At 39.1% G+C, this 22252-nt stretch overlaps 1 protein-coding gene across 2 annotated transcripts in view; it reads left to right on the top strand.

Annotated features, from left to right (window-relative positions):
* ank2b (ankyrin 2b, neuronal) overlaps positions 1-22252 on the top strand; it is an 801710-nt gene that overhangs the window by 647157 nt on the left and 132301 nt on the right. Inside the window, exons 26-27 of one of the 2 annotated variants that reach the window (XM_059988792.1) lie at positions 3111-3158; positions 14309-14533. In XM_059988792.1, coding sequence (XP_059844775.1) covers positions 3111-3158; positions 14309-14533 — 273 coding nt within the window. The remainder of the gene's footprint in view (positions 1-3110; positions 3159-14308; positions 14534-22252) is intronic. The other variant, XM_059988791.1, reaches the window with a different exon arrangement.

Below are 22252 nucleotides of genomic sequence, written 5' to 3'. Positions count from 1 at the left end.
TCAGTATGATCATGGCTGATCATCCAACTCAGAACCCTGTATCTGCCTTCTCTCCATACCCCCTGATCCCTTTAGCCACAAGGGCCATATCTAACTCCCTCTTAAGTATAGCCAATGAACCAGCCTCAACTGTTTCCTGTGGCAGAGAATTCCACAGGTTCACCACTCTCTGTGAAGAAGTTTCTCCTCATCTCAGTCCTAAAAGGCTTCCCCTTTATCCTTAAACTGTGACCCCTCGTTCTGGACTCCCCCAATATCGGGAACAATCTTTCTGCATCTAGCCTGTCCAATCCCTTTAGAATTGTATACGTTTCAATAAGATCCCCCCTCAATCTTCTAAATTCCAGTGAGTATAAGCCCAGTCGATCCAGTCTTTCTTCATATGGAAGTCCTGTCATCCCAGGAATCAATCTGGTGAACCTTCTTTGTACTCCCTCTATGGCAAGAATGTCTTTCCTCAGATTAGGGGACCAAAACTGCACACAATACTCCAGGTATGGTCTCACCAAGGCCTTGTACAACTGCAGTAGAACATCCCTGCTCCAGTACTCGAATCCTCTTGCTATGAATGCCAACATACCATTCACCTTTTTCACCTCCTGCTGTACCTGCATGCCCACTTTCAATGACTAGTGTACAATGACACCCAGGTCTCGTTGCACCTCCCCTTTTCCTAATTGGCCACCATTCAGATAATAATCTGTTTTCCTGTTCTTGCCACCAAAGTGGATAAACTCACATTTATCCACACTAAATTGCATCTGCCATGAATTTGCCCATTCACCTAACCTATCCAAGTCACCCTGCATCTTCTTAGCATCCTCCTCACAGCTACCACTGCCGCCCAGCTTCGTGTCATCCGCAAACTTGGAGATGCTGCATTTAATTCCCTCGTCTAAATCATTAATATATATTGTAAACAACTGGGGTTCCAGCACTGAGCCTTGCGGTACCCCACTAGTCACTGCCCACAGACCCCTGTGGAATACTACTAATACTACTAGCCACTAGCCACCAGCAGTGAACCAGAGAAGGCTCCTTTTATTCCCACTCTTTGCCTCCTGCCATTCAGCCAATGCTCTTTCCATGCTACTATCATTCCTGAAATACTGTGGGCTCTTTATTTATTAAGCAGTCTCATGTGTGGCACCTTGTCAAAGGCCTTCTGAAAATCCAAGTACACAACATTCTTTTTCCTTTGTCTATTCTGTTATTACTTCAAAGACTTACAACAGCTTTGTCAGACAAGATTTTCCCTTAAGGAAACCATGCTAACTTCAGCCTACTTTGTCATGTGCTTCCGAAACCAAGTCCTTAGCAATTGACTCCAACATCTGACCAGCCACTGAGGTCAGACTAACTGGCCTATAATTTCCTTTCTTCTGCCTGTCTCACTTCTTGAAGAGTGAAGTAATATTTGCAATTTTTCAGTCAACCAGAGCCATGCCAGAAACTATTGATTGTTGAAAGATCATACCAATGCCTACACAATGTCTTCAGCCACCTCTTTCAGAACCCTGGGATGTAGACCATTTGGTCCAGGTGATTTATCTACCTTCAGACCTTTCAGTTTCCCCAGCACCTTCTCCCTACTAATGGCAACTCCACTCACTTCTGCCCTTTGACACTCTGGAGCTTCCGGCATACTGCTAGTATATTCCACAGTGAAGTTTAATGCAAAATACTTAATCATTCTGCTGGTGATTTCTTTGGCCCCATTAATACCCTTCTGGTATAATTTCCCAGCAGTCCAATATATATACTCTTGCCTCTCTTTTATACTTTATATATCTGAAGAAACTTCTAGTATCTTCTTTAATATTATTAGCTATTGTATTCCATCTTTTCCCTCTTTATGAATTTTCAAATTGCCTTCTGTTGGTTTTTACAAGTCTCCCAATCGTCTAACTTTCTGCTAATGAGAGGGTTAATGCAAATAGGCTTTTTCCACCAAGGTTGGATGGGTCTTCAATTTTCCTTCAACTGTTGCTCTTTGAGAAATTGAGTGACTGTGGGATTGATAATTATGAGGAAGTGGCACAGAAAAGGTGTTGAGCATGGATCAGCTGGAGTCATATTGAATGGTGAGACAGGATTTTTGACATTTTCCTGCTCCTATTGTTCTTGTGTTTAGATCCCCTTTAAAACTCTTCTTTCTCAACACCTATGCCCCCTGCTTTTATTACCTCTACCACGGGAAATAAATTTTGATTATTTATCCAATCTGTGCTTATCATAAACTTGTACATTTCTATCAGGTTAGTCTGCAGCTTCCTTTGCTCCAGGGAAAACAAGCACAATCTATCCACCACTTCTCCCTAACCAATCCAGGCAACTTGTTACTGAATCTCCTCTGCACTGTCTCCAGCACGATCACATCCTTGCAATATAATGTGTTGACAAGAGCTATATGTAATATTCCAAATTGCAACATAGCATCTCAGCTCTTATATTTTATGCCTTCTTCAGCACCCCCGGTTTCCCTGTGCACCAACATTCCTTGGTGCCATATCATTTACTGTACTCCATCTTCTAAATCCGGCAATTAATGTTGACTTTTTGTTAATGTTTTAAACATAGTAGAATATCCAAATCCCACCTCAGATTGATAGTACATCGGATAAAGTAGCAATTGGCTGGTGGTTACGTGATGGGGGAAGAGCATAAATTAAGCAACTATGGCCCCAAGACTCAGTTGTGTAGATGAAGTTACAATCCTCAGTCTCAATTTCAATGAGACATCTGTTTCACTGCTGTATAAAAAGATGTTTTTTGAAGCTGTTTATCAAGAGTTTTGGGATCAGTCCGATGATAATTGAGTAAATAGAGGAAACCACCATCATTATGAACATGTAGCAGAACAGTCCTTTGCATTTGTTCAGTACAAAATATAAATCATTTAATAATTTATTTCCAATGAGGTACCTCAATTAAATGACTTAATGTGTTTTATTTTTATTGAATGCTGTAATATTTTCAATGTCTGTACAAGTGACAAGGTTGCTGTGGTTAGATTTATTTCACAGAATATTTATTGTTCCCCTCCTCTATTTATTCATCTCTTTTAAATCTCACATTGCTGCCTCCCACCTTTGTATCTTATCCTTCAGCTACTGGAGCAAGATGGTGCAAGACATAGGAACCTTACAGCCAGCAGGGTGAGAAGACTTTTAACCTCTCTATCTGGACTGAACCTGAACTTGGGGTAGAGTGGGGAGGGACATTTGTCCCAAACGTTCAATGTTTTCAAAGTATTCAGCAGATAAAATTGTCCAGATTACTTACCCACCAGCAAACAATCTAGATCTACCCATTTCATGTATTGAAGATAATTCTAGATAGGAGGTTAGAATGCTTATCCACAGCTGATTAAGCCTTAATTTCCATTTCCCTTTGCCATGTGTATTCTGGTAGTGTTAATGGGAAGTTTCTAACCCCAACCTGCTAAACCATGTGGTTTCCTCATTTTCATGGAGTTTATTGTTTTCCTGTATGGTACAGAGAGAACGCAGGTTCTACTCCAGTAAACTTTAAGGGAAAAGTTTTGTTGCCACTTTACACCTTTTCTATGTATGTGTTTGATCACATGGTTCACCTGGAGGGTGTTTGTTGTTTTCCACGTTGCTGGCAGAAAGCAGTGAGCATTAGGCAAAATTACTAGGGTGTCATATTTTAAACTCAGCTAAAAAATAAAATTCCTTCTACATACAGCAGGTAAAATATGAACCCATTGCAACAAACATTCCCTCTTTATTTATCTTTTTGCATCAAGTATGCTGAAAATGATTAATCATACATTACTTTTGCTGTTTTCTGTTAGGAATAGTAATTTTGAATTGATTCACCATATGAAATAAAACCCTGTTGGCAAAAATAAAAATACTTTTCTTTTAATAGCAACACACACAAAATGCTAGAGTTTCTCAGCAAGTCAGGCAGCATCTATGGAAATGAATTGATATTCGATATTTTGGGCTACGATCCTTCATCAGGGCTGAAGATGGGTCTGGGCTTGAAATGTCGACTGTTTATTCATTTCCATAGATGCTGCCTGACCTGCTGAGTTATTGCAGCATTTTGTGTGTGTTGCTCTGGATTTCCATCATCTCAGGCTTTCTCGTGTTTATTTTTTCTTTTAATATTTTGCGATCATTATTTTGCAATGTGTGCTTCTATGTTCTGCCATATTTTTTAGTCTTACAGCAGCAAAGCAGTATCCTCAACTTTTACCCCCAACATTAAAATTAACTGAGTCGTCAGTATTATTACATTGAATTTTAGGATGATTTCAAAGCTTGAGGCATGCATGAACTATTGTAGAGTAATTTCTATCACTTCAATATGTTTGTGACTTTAAAATTATTTAGCTCCAGATTCTGCATCCTCCATTAAGTGAAATCTTATTGTTATCCCATTGCAATTGTCTGTTGTATGTTTTTTTTACAAGGAGTTTAATAAAAAGTAGGTTTAATTAGATTACGAATTTGTCACATGTACATCAAAAATACAGTGAACTAGGTCATTTGTGTTAATGAGCAGCTCAGTCCAAGGATGTGCTGGAGGGAGCACAAAAGTGTTTCATGTTTCCAGTGCCAACATAGCCTGCTTATAAATTACTAACCTTAACCTAACCTGTACATCTTTGGAATGCAGAACGAACCCCATGTAGTCACGGACAGAACTCCTTACAAACAGTGGTGGGAACTAAACCCCGATGGCTGAATACTGGCCATGTAAAACAACTGTGTTGTTTGAGACCTGTTAACCTGCTTACATCACCGATTGTCCATTGATGACAAATCAAGTAGTCTTCTAATCAGTATTGTTATAGGAATGTGAGATTTCATTTCACACCCCGGCAATTGAAAATCAATTAGCAGGTTACCTATGACTATTACCATCACCAAAGAACCATCTAATTAATTTAATTTGACAAGTTCTTCTGGTTGATTAATCCAGGTGGGATTCTCAAGCATTTTTGGTGACTGGAATCTAATTGAATGAATATGACCCTGGGAAGTATTTTGATTCCCTCCCACCCATTGAAGTCCTCTTTTTTTTCCAAGGCACCCATTGCCCCCTTCAACATTTTTTGCTGTTCTGAAACTCCCCCTTTGCCTTGAAAGCTACCAGCATTAAAGATCAACATTATTCTCTGGTGACAGCTGCTTTTCACACTCTGCTTATCACACAGTCATGTGACTTCTCAAGTAATTAACTTTCTGCTGCTTTTCTATGCCTGGCTTTCCCTGTATTTAAATGCATATTCTGTTTCAGCTATTCTTCTCCAGTCCCTGACAGTGAATCAAGGTGAAAAATTGCATTTTGGATTTGAGTGTGGTTACATTTATATCGTTTGCTGTTTCAACTATCTCTAACCTTGGCACAAAATCCCTTCACTGCTTTGCAGTTATGGATGCATTAACTGAAACAAATGCAAGTTTCATTTACAAATACTTAAAACAATAATGTGTTTTAGCCTGGCAGTCAAGGGGCACATCGAGATAATGCTGCTATGGTAACTGGAGGAATGTTGATCTCGACTTCAGGTACTATCTGCGCCCACATCCAAAAGCAGTGCTAGAAGATTAATTTTCTATTGTAGCTTTATGTGTACTGTAAGGAATAGCAAATGGAAGTTGATGGTGATGTGAAAGAGTTACCGAGAATAGGGACAGAAGGAGGTGAGGACAGGCCTGAATGGATTCCTCCTGAGAGATAGTGTGAACCTAGTGGGTCAAATTGTTCCTGTGTCATTGTCAGACTTACATTGGCTCCAAATTATTGTTCTTTTAAATTCATAGTAAAAGAAATGGATTTGATTGTACTTGGGTAGGTGGGAAATAGGGGAGAGGGAGAGGACAGAAGAGTGACAGTTGCAGACAGATGATATCAGGAGACTAAACATCCTGTCAATTAAGCAAACACTCCAAGTTCACAACTCTATAATAAATGTAGTTTTATAGAGTAACTGTAGTTACTTTGCAAGAATCTTATTTGAAGAGCAGAGATCATCGATATTTTTCACTTAGAGTATGAAGATCATCAACAATGCAGAGCAATGGCATGACTTCTCTTTTTATAAACTTGGTGCTGAGAGGTATAGAAATAGAATTGTTGACACTGTTGGTAATGTTTTATTACAGTTTTTGTTGAATATGCGGACAGTTTATCAATGTGAAATCTTGCTTGGCATGAAAGGTCTGGATAGACTGGATAGAAACACAGAAAAACTACAGCACATTACAGGCCCTTCTGCCCACAAAGCTGTGTCAAACATGTACTTATCTTAGAAATTACCTATGGTTACCCATAGCCCTCTATTTTTCTGAGCTCCATGTACCTATCCAGGAGTCTCTTAAAAGACCGTATTGCATCCGCCTCCACCAATCTTGCTGGCAGCCCATTCCATGCACACACAACTGTCTGCATTAAAAAAACTTACCCCTGACATCTCCTCTTTACCTACTTCCAAGCACCTTAAAACTGTGCCCTCTCATGCTAGCCATTTCAGCCCTGAGGAAAAGCCTCTGACTACTCACATGAATCAATGCTTCTCATCATCTTATACACTTCTTTCAGGTCATCTATCATCCTCCGTTGCTCCAAGGAGAAAAGGCAGAGTTCACTCAACCTATTCTCATAAGGCATGCTCCCCAATCCAGGCAACATCCTCATAAATCTCTTCTGCACCCTTTCTACGGTTTCCACATTCTTCCTTCAGTGAGGCAACTAGAAAGGAACACAGTCCTCCAAGTGGTGTCTCACCAGGGTCCTATATAGCTGCAACATTATCTCTCGGCTCTTAAACTCAATCCCACGATTGATGAAGGCCAATGCACGATATGCATTTTTAACCACAGAGTCAACCTGCGCAGCTGCTTTTAGCGTCCTATGGATTCGGACCCCAAGATCCCTCTGATCCTCCACACTGCCAACAGTCTTACCATTAATACTATATTCTGCCATCATATTTGACCTACCAAAATGAACCACCTCACACTTACCTGAGTTGAACTCCATCTGCCGCTTCTTAGCCCAGTTTTGCATCCTATTGACATCCCACTGTAACCTCTGATAGCCCTCCACACTATCCACAACACCGCCAACCTTTGTGTCATCAGCAAACTTACTAACCCATCCCTCCACTTCCTCATCCAGGTCATTTATAAAAATCATGAAGAGTAAGGTCCCCAGAACAGATCTCTGAGGCACACCTCTGATGATCAAACTCCACGCAGAATATGACCCATCTATAACCGGTCTTTACCTTCTGTGGGCAAGCCAATTCTGGAGCCGCACAGCAATGTCCCCTTGGATTCTAGGCCTCCTTACTTTCTTAACAAGCCTTGCATGGGGTATCTTATCAAATGCCTTGCTGAAATCCATATACACTACATCTACTGCTCTTCCTTCATCAATGTGTTTAGTCACATCCTCAAAAAATTCAGTCGGGCTCATAAGGGACAGAATGCCTTTGACAAAGCCATGCTGACTACTCTTAATCATATTATGCTTCTCCAAATGTTCATAAATGCTGCCTCTCAGGATCTTTTCCATCAACTTACCAACCACTGAATTAAGACTCACTGGTCTATAATTTCCAGGGCTATTTCTACTCCCTTTCTTGAATAAGGGAACACTCCAATCCTCTGGAACCTCCCATCCCCATTGATGATGCAAAGATCATCGCCAGAGGCTCAGCAATCTCCTCCATCGCCTCCCACAGTAGCTTGGGGTACATCTCATCCAGTCCCAGTGACTTATCCAACTTGATGCATTCCGAAAGCTCCAGCACATCCTCTTTCTTAATATCTATGTGCTCAAGCTTTTCAGTCCACTGCAAGTCATCCCTGCAATTGCCAAGGTCCTTTTCCATAGTGAATACTTAAGCAAAGCATTCATTAAATACCTCTGCCGTCTCCTCTGGTTCCATGCACAATTTTCTACTGTCACACTTGATAGGCCATTTTCTCTCACATCTTATCTGCTTTCTCTTCACATACTTGTAGAATACCTTGGGGTTTCCTTCATCCTGTTCACCAAGGCCTTCTCATGGCCTCTTCTGGCTCTCCTAGTTTCATTCTTAAGCTCCTTCCTGTTAGTCTTATAATCTTCCAGATCTCTGTCATTACCTAGTTTTTTGAACCTTTCGCAAGCTTTGCTTTTCTTCTTGACTAGATTTTCAACAGCTTTTGTACACCATGGTTCCTGTACCCTAGCGTCCTTTCCTTGTCTCATTGGAACGTACCTATGCAGAACCTTTGCAAATATCCCCTGAACATTTGCCACATTTCTGCCGTACATTTTCCTGAGAACATCTGTTCCCAATTTATGAATCCAAGTTCCTGCCTGATAGCTTCAGTTAAACACTTTTCCATCTTGTCTGTTCCTATCTCTCTCTAATGCTATGGTAAAGGTGATGGAATTATGATCACTATCTCCATAATGCTCTCCCACTGAGAGATCTGACACCTGACCAGGTTCATTTCCCAATACCAGATAAAGTACAGCCTCTCCTCTTGTAGGCTTAACTACATACTGTGTCAAGAAACCTTCCTAAACACACCTAACAAACTCCACCCCGTCTAAACCCCTTGTTCTAAGCAGATACTAATCAATATTGGGGAAATAAAAATTTCTCACCAGAACAACCCTGTTGTTATTACCCCTTTGCAGAATCTGTCTCCCTATCTGCTCCTCGATGTCCCAGTAACCATTGGGTGGTCAATGAAAAACATCCAGTAGAGTTATTGACCCCTTCCTGTTCCTACCTTCCACCCACAGAGATCCCGTAGACAATCCCTCTATGACTTCCTCCTTTCCTGCAGCCGTGGCACTATCTCTGATCAACAGTGCCATGCCCCCACTTCTTGTACCTCCCTCCCTGTCCTTTCTCAAATTTCTAAAGCTAATTATGCTAATTATGCTAATTATTTGACAGTGCTTGTTTGCAATTCCTTCAAGCATTGCTTTGATATCCAGTTTATTTTATATTATTTTTCTTAAAGGTGTGCAACAACTTCCAGTAATATAACTAATTTCCTACAAGTTTACTTTATTATAAGAAAAGCCTTTAATTATAACCATATAACAATTACAGCACAGAAACAGGCCATCTCAGCCCTTCTAGTCCATGCCGAATGCTTACTCTCACCTAGTTCCACTGGCCCGCAATCAGCCCATAACCCTCCAGTCCTTTCCTGTCCATATACTGATCCAATTTTTTAAAAAGTGACAATATCGAACCTGCCTCTACCACTTCTGCTGGATTACTGACATTGTGAGATTATATAATGGGAAAGAGGATTTACTTTGGCTGAAATTGGTGATCCACCTACAAATTGCAACCTAAACTGTAAAATCTATGCTCTGATTTCTTCAGGTGTCTGCTCAAAGCCTTACTGCACAGTATCATTATTTTGGCATTAATTTTTGTGAATGTTATTTTGACTTTGAGAACTATTGAGAACATTTATAACCATGTGTTTGAACATGTAATTTTTTAAAAAAGTCTTATTAGCAATTTGAAACAGAGTATAATTTGTGGACATTTGCCATGGTGATTTATTCATGTTAAATTTTCCAGCAAGGGTTGATATAATGTATTTAAAATAACCCTAAGTAGAAGATTGCAGAAACTCCAAAAGCAAAATAAATCCAGTACAGATTTCTAATGTTTTATTCAAGTTGCATAAACTTTGAGCAGATAACATTAGGGAAAAATAAGTACAACCATGCATGAACTCTGCCCCCGTCTTAAAATATAGGAAGATGTAGAGAAATGCAAGTAGTATAAAGGCCTGCTGACATTTTGTGTGTGTTGCTTTGATTTCCAGCATCTGAAGATTTTCTCTTGTTTGGAAGCTGATGACTATTGTTACTTTTACTTTGTTCTTTGTGACAGTTTTGAAGAGTACACAGGTTTAAAATGTTTACTTTTTGCAGATGAAATTTTTTCAGCAAACAAGCTGCTGTTCTAATGAGTGAATGACCATGACAACCTACCGAATGTTGAAAGGACTAGATAAGGTGGATGTGGAGAGGATGTTTCCTATGGTGGGGGTATCCAGAACTAGAGGGCACAGCCTCAAAATTGAGGGGTGACCCTTTGGAATAGAGGTGAGGAGGAATTTATTTAGCCAGAGAGTAGCGAATCTGTGGAATGCTTTGCCACAGACTGCTGTGGAGGCCAAGTCTGTGGGTATATTTAAGGCCGAAGTTGATTGTTTCCTGATCGGTCAGTATATGTTGTGAAGGCAGGTGCATGAGATTGAGTGGATTAGGATTAGCCATGATGGAATGGCAGAGCAGGCTTGATGGGCTGAATGATAAAAGTGAATAACCTAAAGCTCAGTTCGGTTGTAAAAAGCATGACAATACATATTTATTCTATTGCTGACTTTATTTTAGCATGTCATGAAAGCAGTAAAACGATTCTTATATTTTGGTTTACTAACCCAAGTATATTAGAGAATTCTCTAATAATTTGACACTGTTGCCTTTAGAAATTGTTGATGTACTTGTGACCACAATGAACATTTGCAGGCCTAATGTGGTGTAAATGCTAACACTGGAATTGATTTCTAAACTGGTGCAGTCTTCACTGATTTTCTTGCCATTTGACCAGATAACATTTCAACAACATCTTTTATTAAAGAAATGGAAGCTTAAGTGATAAAGTAAACAAGTGTCCAAAAGTATTATTGATATTACTTTTATTGTCACTGAATTTATCTGAAGATGTTAAAGAATAAGGTGTTCTTCCTCCCATTTTGCCAGAAAACTGAGAAGAGGAATAAAGGAGAGCAGCAAGCAGCTTTCAATACTTGTGAAGCAAACAAGTGTTGTACTTGTTGCTGACGTCTTCTCCACCTTGTTTCTGTATCATGTACTAATTTTAGGGAAATATTTGCAATATGCATATTTACTTAATTAATATTAACCTGTTTAACATAGAAACATAGAAAACCTATAGCACAATACAGGCTCTTTGGCCCACAATGCTGTGCCAAACATGTACTTACTTTAGAAATTACCTGGGGTTACCCATAGCCCTCTATTTTTCTGAGCTCCATGTACCTATCCAGGAGTCTCTTAAAAGACCCTATTGTATCCATCTCCACCACCGTCGCCAGCAGCCCATTCCACGCACTCTTTGCGTAATAAACTTGCCTCTGACGTCTCCTCTGTACCTATTTCCAAGCACCTTAAAACTGTGCCCTCTTGTGCTAGCTATTCCAGCCTCTGACTATCCACACAATCAATGCCTCTCATCATCTCTATCAGGTCACCTCTCATCCTCCATCGCTCCAAGGAAAAATGGCCAAGTTCACTCAATGGAGCTGCATTTTGCTCTGTTTACTATATTCTGCTATCACAGACACCACTTCTTATCTGGATGGAGTATAATATACTACTGTATAACATTCTTGCACTACCATCTTATCATGTGAACTTGGAAATCTTTCAAATCTTGTAATCTTTCATTTATCATCTTGTACATCTTAATTTTTTGTAATATAATTTTTATTGAAGTTCATCATCAAACAAACATTTCCATAAGATGTATTTCAGATACTATACATATATATCATATAGTCATATTTGCCTTAAATTGCCACTTAATATTTATCTGAGGTATACACTTAGAGAAAGGAGAGGAAAGGAAGAACAAGCAAATGTCCATTGTAATTTCTATCCATGTGTTTAAAGTTGGGCTCTCCTGTGATAACCATTTCCTAGTAGGAGTCTTTTTGCCAGCCACCAACAGTAAATTCATTAAATATTTACCTCTTTTCAACCATTCTTGAGGTATATATCCAAAATATATGGTCTTCCTTTCTAAAGGTATTTCACATTTAAAGATGTCTTGTAGGGCGTAATGTATCCCACTCCAATAGTCTTTGATAACGGAGCATTCCCAGAAAATATGATAATGGTTTGTATTTTGACTTCCACAATTTCTCCAGCAAACAGGAAGGTTACTATCATAATGGGATTTCCGAGAGGGTGTAATAAAATATCTTATCAAGTTTTTAAGGTAACTTTTGTTATTCTTTCTTCTATTCTAATATTTCTATATCTGTGCAATTATAATGCTACTGTGACACTGTAATTTCCTATGGAATCAATAAAGTATCTATCTATCTATTGATTGCAAAATTTATAAATCTTCCTTGTTCAAAGTTTTGTGTCCTGCCACGAATTTCATACTATTCAGCTCTGAGGTTTTGTCCAGTTGCAGACGATATTTCAGCTTGAATCAGAATCAGGTTTAATATCAGGCAACACACACAAAATGCTGGAGGAACTTAGCAAGCCAGGCAGAATCTATGGAAAGTGTAAACAGTCGACATTTCGGATCTTGCCCCAGATCATCGACTGTTTATTCTTTTCCATAGATGCTACTTGGCCTGCTGAGTTCCTCCAACATTTTGACTGTGTTGCTTGGATTTCCAGCATCCACAGATTTTCTTTAGTTTGTGATCAAGTTTAATTTCACTGGCATATATCATGAGATTTGTTGGACTGTGGCAGGAGTACTTCGCAATACATAATAATAAAGGAAAAACTATGAATTACAACAAAAATATATTTAAAAATGTAACTGAATAAGTAGTGCAAAAAGAGAGATAAAATAGTGAGTTAGTGTACAAGGTTCAGCTATCTGATGGCAGAGGAGAAACTGCTCCTGAAACATTGAGTATGCATCTTCAGGCTCTTGTACTGCCTCCTTGCTGGTAACAATAAGAACAGGGTATGTCCTGGGTGATGTGTGTCCTAATGAAAAATTCCACCTTTTTGAGGCATCATCTTCTGAAGATGTCCTTGATGTTGGGAGGCTAGTGTCCACAATGGAGCTGACGGAATTTGCTGCAGCTTTTTCCAGTCCTGTGCAGAACCCCCTCCAAATGAGATAGTGACGCAACCAGATGGAATGCTCTCCACAGTACTTCTGAAGAAATTTGTGAGACTTCAGTAGCATACCAATTCTCCTCAAACTCCTCGTGAAACGTAGTGCTGTTGCACCTTCTTTGTAATTGCACTAGTATGTTGGGCCCAGGATAGGTCTTCAGAGATGCTGACATCCAGGAACTTGAAACCGCTCACTCTTTCCGTTGCTGGTGAGAACTGGTGTGTGTTCTCTTGACTTCCCCTTCCTGAAAGCCATTGTCAACTCCTTGGTCTTACTGACTTTAAGTACAAAGTTGTTGTCATGACACCATTTAACCAGCTGATTTACTCACTCCTATATGTCTCCTCCACCATCTAAAATTATGCCAAGAATAGTTGTTTCATCGACATTTATAGATGCTTTTTAAGCTGTGCCCAGCCACACAGTTGTGTATGTAGAGAGAGTAGAACAGTTAAGCATGCATCCTTGAGATATGCCAGTGATAAGTGTCAGCGAAGAGGAGATGTTATTTCTAATCTGCACTGATTGTGTTCTCCTGATGAGGAAATCAACGATATTGTTGCAGAAGGAGATACAGAGGCCCAGGTTTTGGAGCTTGTTGATCAGTACTGAGGGTAAGATGGTGTGGAACACTGAGCTGTAATCAATAAACAGCAGTCTGATGTAGGTATTGCAATTGTCCAGGTGAACCAAGGCTGAGTGGAGAGCATCCACTGTGGACTATTGAGGTGATAGGCAAATTGCAGCGGGTCCAAATTCTTGCTTGGGTAGGAGTTGTTTTTCGCCATGATGAACCTCTCAAAGTGCTTCATCACAGTCAATATGAGTGCAACTGGGCAATAGTCATGAAGGCAACTCACCTTGCTTTTCTTGGGCACTCATATGATCTTAGCCTTTTTGAAGCAGGAAGGAACCTCTAACTGCAGCAATAAGAGATTGAAGATGTCCTTGAACATTTGTGTGGGTCGCTCTGCACTTCCAGTGACTCCAGGATAACTTGTGTTCTTGTTACCATTCTACTTCTACTTAGAGCTTTCTATGAAATTGGAAAAAAAAAGCTATAATTCCTGTTTCTAACGGTGTGTCCAGATAGATCGGTTAGCATTAATAATATCAACAAATTCTTTCATTTTTATCACTTATGAACTCTGCTTTTCACAAAAGCGATCAACTGGAAATGTTATCTGGTGAGATAGCAAGGACCATCCAGATGGAACCTTGGAATCTACTGCAGTTTCAGGTTTACATGTTTTTGTGGTCATACGTTGAGGGAATGCTTCCTTTAATTATTCGTATTCTGCCACACATGAGTGCTGCAAACCTCACACTATGTTATGATCTCTTACCACAAGAATGAAGTGGATGATAAAAGCTTTGTGTTTATTCCAGCTTTCTGGTTAGCTTTATGGTGGATGCTCGGGGTGGATCTATGCGTGGCTGTCGCCATAATGGGCTTCGCATTATCATTCCTCCTCGGAAGTGCACAGCCCCAACTCGTGTCACTTGCCGCCTGGTTAAACGTCACAGACTGGCTACAATGCCTCCCATGGTGGAAGGAGAGGGACATGCCAGCAGGTTAATTGAAGTTGGGCCATCGGGTGCACAGTTCCTTGGGTGAGTTGCTGAAAATGCAAGTAATCTATACCACCACCAATTTTATCTTTTGCTTTGTATAATATTAATCATTTTTCTCTTGAAGAAAAATTGTATGTTGCTAATTTTGATAAATTGAAAGGTACATTCTGAAAAAAATTAGAAGACTAGTTTATTTTGCTAAGGGGTAGCCTGCTGATGTGAAAGAACATGCATATCTACAAACCTGATCAGTTTGTATTGTAATCACTTATAGTGTCCGTAACACAGACGTCAGAAAAATCCAAGATTTGAAATCATAGAGTATAAGAACTCTACAGCACAAGAACTGGCCCTTTGAACCACCTGGTCAATGCCAAACTATTAATCTGCTTACTCCCTGTACCATTCCATAGCCCCTCCATGCACGTAACCTACTTTCTCTTCAATGCTGAAATTCAACCCAAATCCACCCCTTCCACTGGCATCTCATTCCACGCTCTCACCACCCTCTGAGTGAAGAAGTTCTCTCATCTTCCTCTTCAACACCTTTTACCCTAAACCATGATCCCTAGTTGTAGTCCCACGCAACCTCAGTGGAAAAAAACCTGTTTGCATTTACCCTATTTGTACCCCCCATAATTTTGAATACCTCTATCAAAATTCCCTTCATTTCCCTGCGCTCTGGGGAAATAAAATTCTAACCTATTCAATCTTTCCCTAAAACTCAGGTCCTCAAGTCCTAGCAACATCCTTGTAAATTTTCTGTATACTCTTTCAATCTTATTGATAACTTTACTGTTATATCTTTTCTTGCTTAAAAGCAAGATTTAATTTCATGTTAATTACAAGTTGTATATTGTACATTTCGAACCCTTTGCTATTTAATGTGGCAAAATGTGTAATGTATACTGACAAAACAAAGTAATCAAGATGCAGTATTTGGTATAAGGACTGACCTATAAAGTTATTAGTGACCTATTCTGAAGGGAGAAAGAATTCTAAATTATCTTAAATAAATTGTTATTGAAGTTGTTGATACAAAGTTGCAATTTTATATTAGAATATTGACATCAAGAAGAGGTAATTCTTATTTTGATTAACAACTCCATCTTCCTGTCATCACATCATGTCCTTTTAATCATTTCTCTCTCCACTACAGTGAATGAGATTGCCTATAAAATGCTTTTAATCTTATTCTGCAGGTTTTAGATCTATTACCAATAAAAGTGTTCATGTTAGTTCTAAAACTCTTAAGAATCATTTAACTATTTGCAAGCAACTTAATCAAACACAAAGTGGCAAAATTATAAACTTAGAGGGAAGACTCTGATCTAATTACGACTTTAATGTTTTACCAAATGCTAACATGATAGCTGTTTTGCAAATGGATATTTTCACTAACATTGAAATAGAAACAATTAGTACGTAATGCCTACTAAAGTGCTTCTTGCCATTTCCCATCTGACTTTACTTTGATAGAGCTTCTAATAGAAATTCGTGTGAAGGCTAGCTTAGAGCAATGTTGAACAGAGGAAAGAGAAAGCTACAGTATATACCTTTCACAAATAATTATCATCTTCACTATTTACCCAATTGCCAGTTGGTTGTTCTAAGTCTTAGAATCCCATTAAAATAATTGAATATTTGTAAGCATGAATTATTCAGCTCTTAATAAGCAATTAAACATTTGACCACATGCCTATAAAATCCCTAATATTATTAGTCTGCTGAGAAAAAAACATTAAAAAATTCTTATTATTTCAGTTTTGAAAAGCAATAAAAACTTGAGTATCAAAGGTAAATTAGGAGCAGAAGTGAATATATGTTGGTTTTATACTTTTCATCTTCTCTCTTCCACTGCTGCTTTGGAATACGCAGTAAGCTTCATCTTCCTAACTCTCCTCCCCCTCTAAATGAGGGAGAAAGCTTGGTTAGCCGAATCCTGCAGCTTGGGCCATCAGGAACCAAATTCCTTGGGTAGGAGAGACAATGTTCAGTGAAGAATTTATTGGATTCCTTGCTTGCAACCCTTTCCAATAGTCCTTATTCTTATTTTTTTAAACCTCACCACCTTTATTCATTGTTTATATATATATATTTATCAATATTTGCTCAAAGTAAACTTGTGATGTTCTGTGGCTTGGTGTTGTGAATGTTGTCATTGCTGGGAATGTACATGTTGAGCACAGTGAGGAAGTGTCTCTGTTGCTTTCCCCCTCCCTTCTTCCTTTTGTTAATTCCTCATGTGTCAGTGGACATTATAAATGTTCACTCATATTTCCAGGTCCTTGTTAAACTCTGTATTATGTTGTAGTCTGTAACAAAGTGATTTGGAAAATTAAAGAGGTCTTATTCTAAGAATGTAAAAGAAAAGTGTTCAAGTTCTTTGTGTTTTGTTATCTATTTATAGGCAAGGATCCTGTAAGGATTTAAAATAGTGAAGTTCTGTGTCTTCATAGTGCTTAACTTTATAAATCCCATAAATGAATTTCAAAACAGTACCTTGCCTATTTATATGTAATGTGGTCTAATTGTCTTTTGCTCTTTATTTCTGTCCTGTAACCTCTGCTTTTCTTCTTTACTTAGTTGCAACATTAAATATTAATCATTTTGAATTATTGATTAAGAAAGGCAACTGGAGTAAAGATAAGCAATGACAATATTTAATATATTAATCTATGCCATGATAGTAATTCAGTCCAATTGATTGTATTAGCCATTCATCTCTATTTTAATTTTACTTTTAATTTCCCAATATTTTTCACACTGATTTTTTGCTGCTGGTTGATGTGTTTTTTTGGAAAATATTTTTTATATTTTAGATTTTCCTTCACTATTATTCTCAGAATCACTGTTAATGATCATTATACTGTCAATTCAAGCTCGTATATTTTTTCTGTCCATTCCTATCTTTTTTTAAAGTTTTACTAGCAAGTTTTATTTTTTCTTTCCTTGGCACTGTCATTCTGCACAGTTCACCAGATAACCCAAGATATATGTCATTGGACTTTGGTCTCCACACCACAGAGTGTAAGACTTTGAGGCCCATAGTGGTGGAAAAAGCTTTGCCTGCACCATCATTTAATGATCAGATTGTTATGTTGCCTTTGCTTTACTGGGTAATGCATTTTTGTTGAGTAATTATGTATTCAGAAAGAAGTAGAGACAAAATAAATTGAGGGTTTTATCTAGAAAAAGAAAGAAGTACATATCCAGAATAGAACATTGTTACTGAGTTTTAGAGAGTTTGGAAAGGCAGAAAATAATTTGGGAAGTTGGCATGGTTATGTACATGGGAAAACCTACCTCACAAATCTGACACACAAGAGATTCTGCAAATGCTAGAAATCTTGAGCAGCACACCCGCAATGAATCCTCAGAAAGGATTTCACAATGTGCTACACATAAGGCTGCTAAACAAAATAGATGCCCATGGTATTCCAGGGAAGATACTAGCATGGATAGAAGATTGGCTGACTGGCAGAAGGCAAAGAGTGGAGAAGAATGGGACCTTTTCTGGTTGGCTGCCAGTGACTAGTGGTGTTCTGCAGGGTCTGGTGTTGCAACCACTTCTTTTCACATTATATTTCAAGTTAAATGACAGAATTGATAGCTTTGTGGCCAAGATGGTAGACGGCACAAAGGTAGGTGGAGAGACAGGTAGTGCTGAAAAGGCATGGAATTTGCAGAAGGATTTATACAGATTAGCAGAATGGCAGATGGAATATAGTGTCGGGAAGTGTATGGTCATGCTCTTTGGTAAAAGGAATAAAGATACATAAGTGGGGAGCGATTCAGAAATCAGAGGTACAAAGCAACTTGGGTGACCTTGTGCAGGAGTCCCTAAAGGTTAACTTACAGGTTGAGTCGGTGAGAAAGGCAATTGCAATGTTAGCATTTACTTTGAGAGGACTAGAATATAAAAGCAAGGATGTAATGCTGAGGTTTTATAAGGCATTGGTCAATCTGCAGTTTGAGTACTGTGAGAAGTTTTGGGTCCCTTACCTAAGAAAGGATGTACTGGCTTTAGAGAAGGTCCAGAGGAGGTTATGAAAATGATCTTGTGAATGAAAGGGTTAATGTATGCAGAGTGTTTGATGGCTCCTGAGCCTGTACTCACTGGAATTAAGAAGAATGAGGAAGGATCTCATTGAAACCTATCAAATATTGAAAGTCCTAGACAAAGTGCACATGGAGAAGATGTTTCCTATAGTTGTGGAGTCTAGGACCAGCGGGCACAGCCTCAGAATAGGAGTAAGACTCTTTAGAACAGATGAAGAATTTCTTTATCCAGAGGATGATGAACCTCTGGAGTTCATAGCCACAGATGGCTTTGGATGTCAAGTACTTGGGTATATTTAAACCAGAGTTTGATATGTTCTTGATTAATCAGGGTGTAAAAGATTATGGGGAGAAGGTAGGAGAATGGGTTGAGAGAGATAATATAGAATGGCAGAGTAGACGATCAGCAGAATGGCCTAATGCTGCTCCCATATCTCACCAATTTAAGTTTACCAAGAAAATTAATTAAGGCAAAATGGTAGATATAGTATATATGGATTTTTTTTTCCAGAAAGTTGAGGCACATCGGGTCCTAGGAGTTTTGGCAAACTGGATCCAAAATTGTCTTAGCAATGGGAGGCAGAGAGCAGTGGTAGAGGATTGTTTTACTGAGTTGAGGCCTGTAACCAATGGTATATCATTCAAACCTTTGTTGTTTGTCATGTATATATAAATAACTTGGATGAGAATGTACATATTCTGATAAATTTGCTGACGTTACATAGATTGGTGGAATTGTTGGTAGCCTGAATGGTTGCCTGAAAATTCAGAGTACATAATTCAACCAGAAAGCTGGGCAGAGCAGATGGAATTTAATCCAGACAAGTGAGCTACTGCATCTAGACCATAGGACAATAAGATATAGGAGCAAAATTAGGCCATTTGGCCCATCGAGGCTACTCCACCATTTTATCATGACTGATCCAATTTTCCTCTCAACCCCAATCTCCTGCCTTCTCCCATAAACCTTCATGGCCTGACTAATCAAGACTCTATCAACCTCTACTTTAAATATACATAAAAACTTGGTGTCTACAGTTGCCTGTGACAAAGAATTCGACAGATTCACCACTCCCTGGCTAAAGAAATTCCTCCTCATCTCCATCCTAAAAGGATGCCCCTCTATGCTGATGCTGTGCCCTCTGGTCATAGACCTTCCCACCATAGGAAATATCCTCTCCAAATCCACTCTATCAAAGTCTTTCAAAATTCAATAGGTTTCAATGCAGTCACCCCTCATTCTTCTGATCTCTAGTGAATACAGGCCAGCAAACACTCTGCGTATGACAAGCCATTCAATCCTGGAATCATTTTCATGAACCTCCTTTGAACCCCCTTCAGTTTCAGCACATCCTTTGTAAGATCAGGAACTCAAAACTGCTCACGATACTCTCTCACCAGTGCTTCGTAAAGTCTCAACATTACATCCTTGCTTTTATAATCTAGTTCTTTTGAAATGAATTCTAATGTTGCATTTACCTTCCTCACCACAGACTCAACCTGCAAATTATACTTTAGGGAATCCTGCACAAGGACTCCCAAGTCCGTTTGCACCTCAGCTTTTTGTATTTGCTTTCCATTTAGAAAATAGTCAATCTTTTCATTTCTTCTATTAAAGTGCATGACCATAAACTTACTGACACTGTATTCTGTCTGCCATTTCTTTGCTCATTCTCCTAATCTGTCTAAGTCCTTCTGTAGCTTCTCTATTTCCTGAAGACTACCGCCCTTCCACCTATCCATATTGTCTGCAAACTTTGCAATGAAGTCATCAATTCCATCATCCAAATCCTGATACATAACATAAAATGAATCGGTCCCAAAACAGATCTCTGTGGAACATCGCTAGTCACCAGCAGCCAACCAGAAAAGACTCCCTTTACCTCTTTGTCTCTCTTGCCAATCAGCCATTGCTTTATCCATGCTAGAATCTTTCCTGTAATACCATGGGGTGGTAGAAGATTTTCTCTTGAGGTAACCATGCTCTATATGGCCTATTTTATGATTTGTTTCCAAGTACCCAGAGACCTCATCTTTTTTTTTAATTTTTTTTAATTAGTTTTTCAAAACATTTTACAAATTAAAAACCCCAAATCCCAATGAGGAACATTAAAACAGTGCAAAATTAAGCATACAATAACAATATGCTACAAAGGAAGAGAATTTAGCAAAAAAAAAGCACCTGAATTAAAGACAAGTAAGCTTAGTGTCCTCCCCAAGCCCCACAACACAAGAAAAAACAGCAACTCCAGACCAACCACAACACAATATAGAGAGTATAAGTCAGGACAGCCAAACTCCCAGACTGTGAATACACTCAGCAACAGAGGGTAATAATGCCTTCTACCAGAAAAAAAAAGGAGCTGAAAGCAAGAAAAAAACCCTAGTCAAGAGGAAGGTTATGAAAGTACTCGATAAAAGGTCCCCAGACCTTATGGAACTTTAGATCCGAATTCAGAACTGAATAATGAATTTTTTCGAGGTCCAAACAGGCCATGATGTCGTTAAGCCATTGAGCATGAGTGGGCGGGGCAACATCTCTCCATCTGAGGAGGATCAAGCGTCTAGCCAGGTGAGAGGCAAAGGATAATATTCGGCATTTGGTCGGATCCAGACATAAATCTGTCTCGCCCCAAAAACCAAACAGAGCAATTAAGGGGTTTGGTTCTAGGTGCTGATTCAGAATACACGATAACGTAGTGAAGACATCTTTCCAGAATTTCTCCAAGCTAGGACAGAACCAGTACATATGGATAAGAGAGGCCACGCCCCTCTTGCATTTATCACAGAGCGGACTAACGCTAGGGTAGAATCGAGATAGTTTAGATTTAGACAAATGGGCTCTATGAACAATCTTAAACTGTAAAAGGCAGTGGCGAGCACAAAGAGAGGTTGAGTTAACTGATTTGAGAACTGAACCCCAGCTCTCCTCAGATAAGGAGATATTTAAATCCTGCTCCCAGGCCATTTTGATCTTATCCATGGGGGCCCGTCGTAAGGCTGCTAATTTATCTTGGATGATTGATATTAAGCCTTTACCTAGTGGATTCATGGAAAGAAATAGGTCCATAGCATTTTTCGCAGGCATTTCAGGAAAGTTAGGAATTAAAGGAGCAATAAAGTGTCGAATTTGGAGATATCTGAAAAAATGAGCATTAGACAGATTGAACTTAACAGAGAGCTGCTGAAAAGAAGCGAAGCGATTATCAATGAAAAGATCTTCAAAATGTCTAATGCCCTTCCTATACCAAACCTGGAATGCTGAATCGTATGTAGTAGGTAAAAAAAGGTGATTATGAGCAATAGGGCTGGAAACGGAAAACCCCTGGAAACCATAGCATTTCCTGAACTGAGCCCATATACGCAAAGTGTGTCTAACAAGAGGATTAGCTATTGATCTGGGCAGACTACTCGGGAGCGCAGAGCCAAGAAGTGCAGAGATAGATAATTCTTTAGTGGAGCTCAGCTCCATCGCCACCCAGTTAGGGCACTCGGGTTGGCCATGGAAGAAAGACCAGAAGGTAGCACAACATATATTAGCTGCCCAATAATATGACCTCATCTTTAATAATCAACTCCAACATCTTTCCCAGCCACTGAAATCAGACTAACTGACCTATATTTTCCTTTCTTCTGCCTCTCTCCCTTTTTGAAGAGTGAAGTAATATTTGCAATTAGGGTCTTTTAGATCCTTTG

Source organism: Hypanus sabinus, chromosome 14 (genome assembly GCF_030144855.1).
Source record: "Hypanus sabinus isolate sHypSab1 chromosome 14, sHypSab1.hap1, whole genome shotgun sequence".
NCBI classification, from domain to species: Eukaryota; Metazoa; Chordata; class Chondrichthyes; order Myliobatiformes; family Dasyatidae; genus Hypanus; species Hypanus sabinus.
The sequence above is the reverse complement of the archived record's forward strand: the minus strand, read 5'-3'. Positions and strand labels throughout refer to the sequence as shown.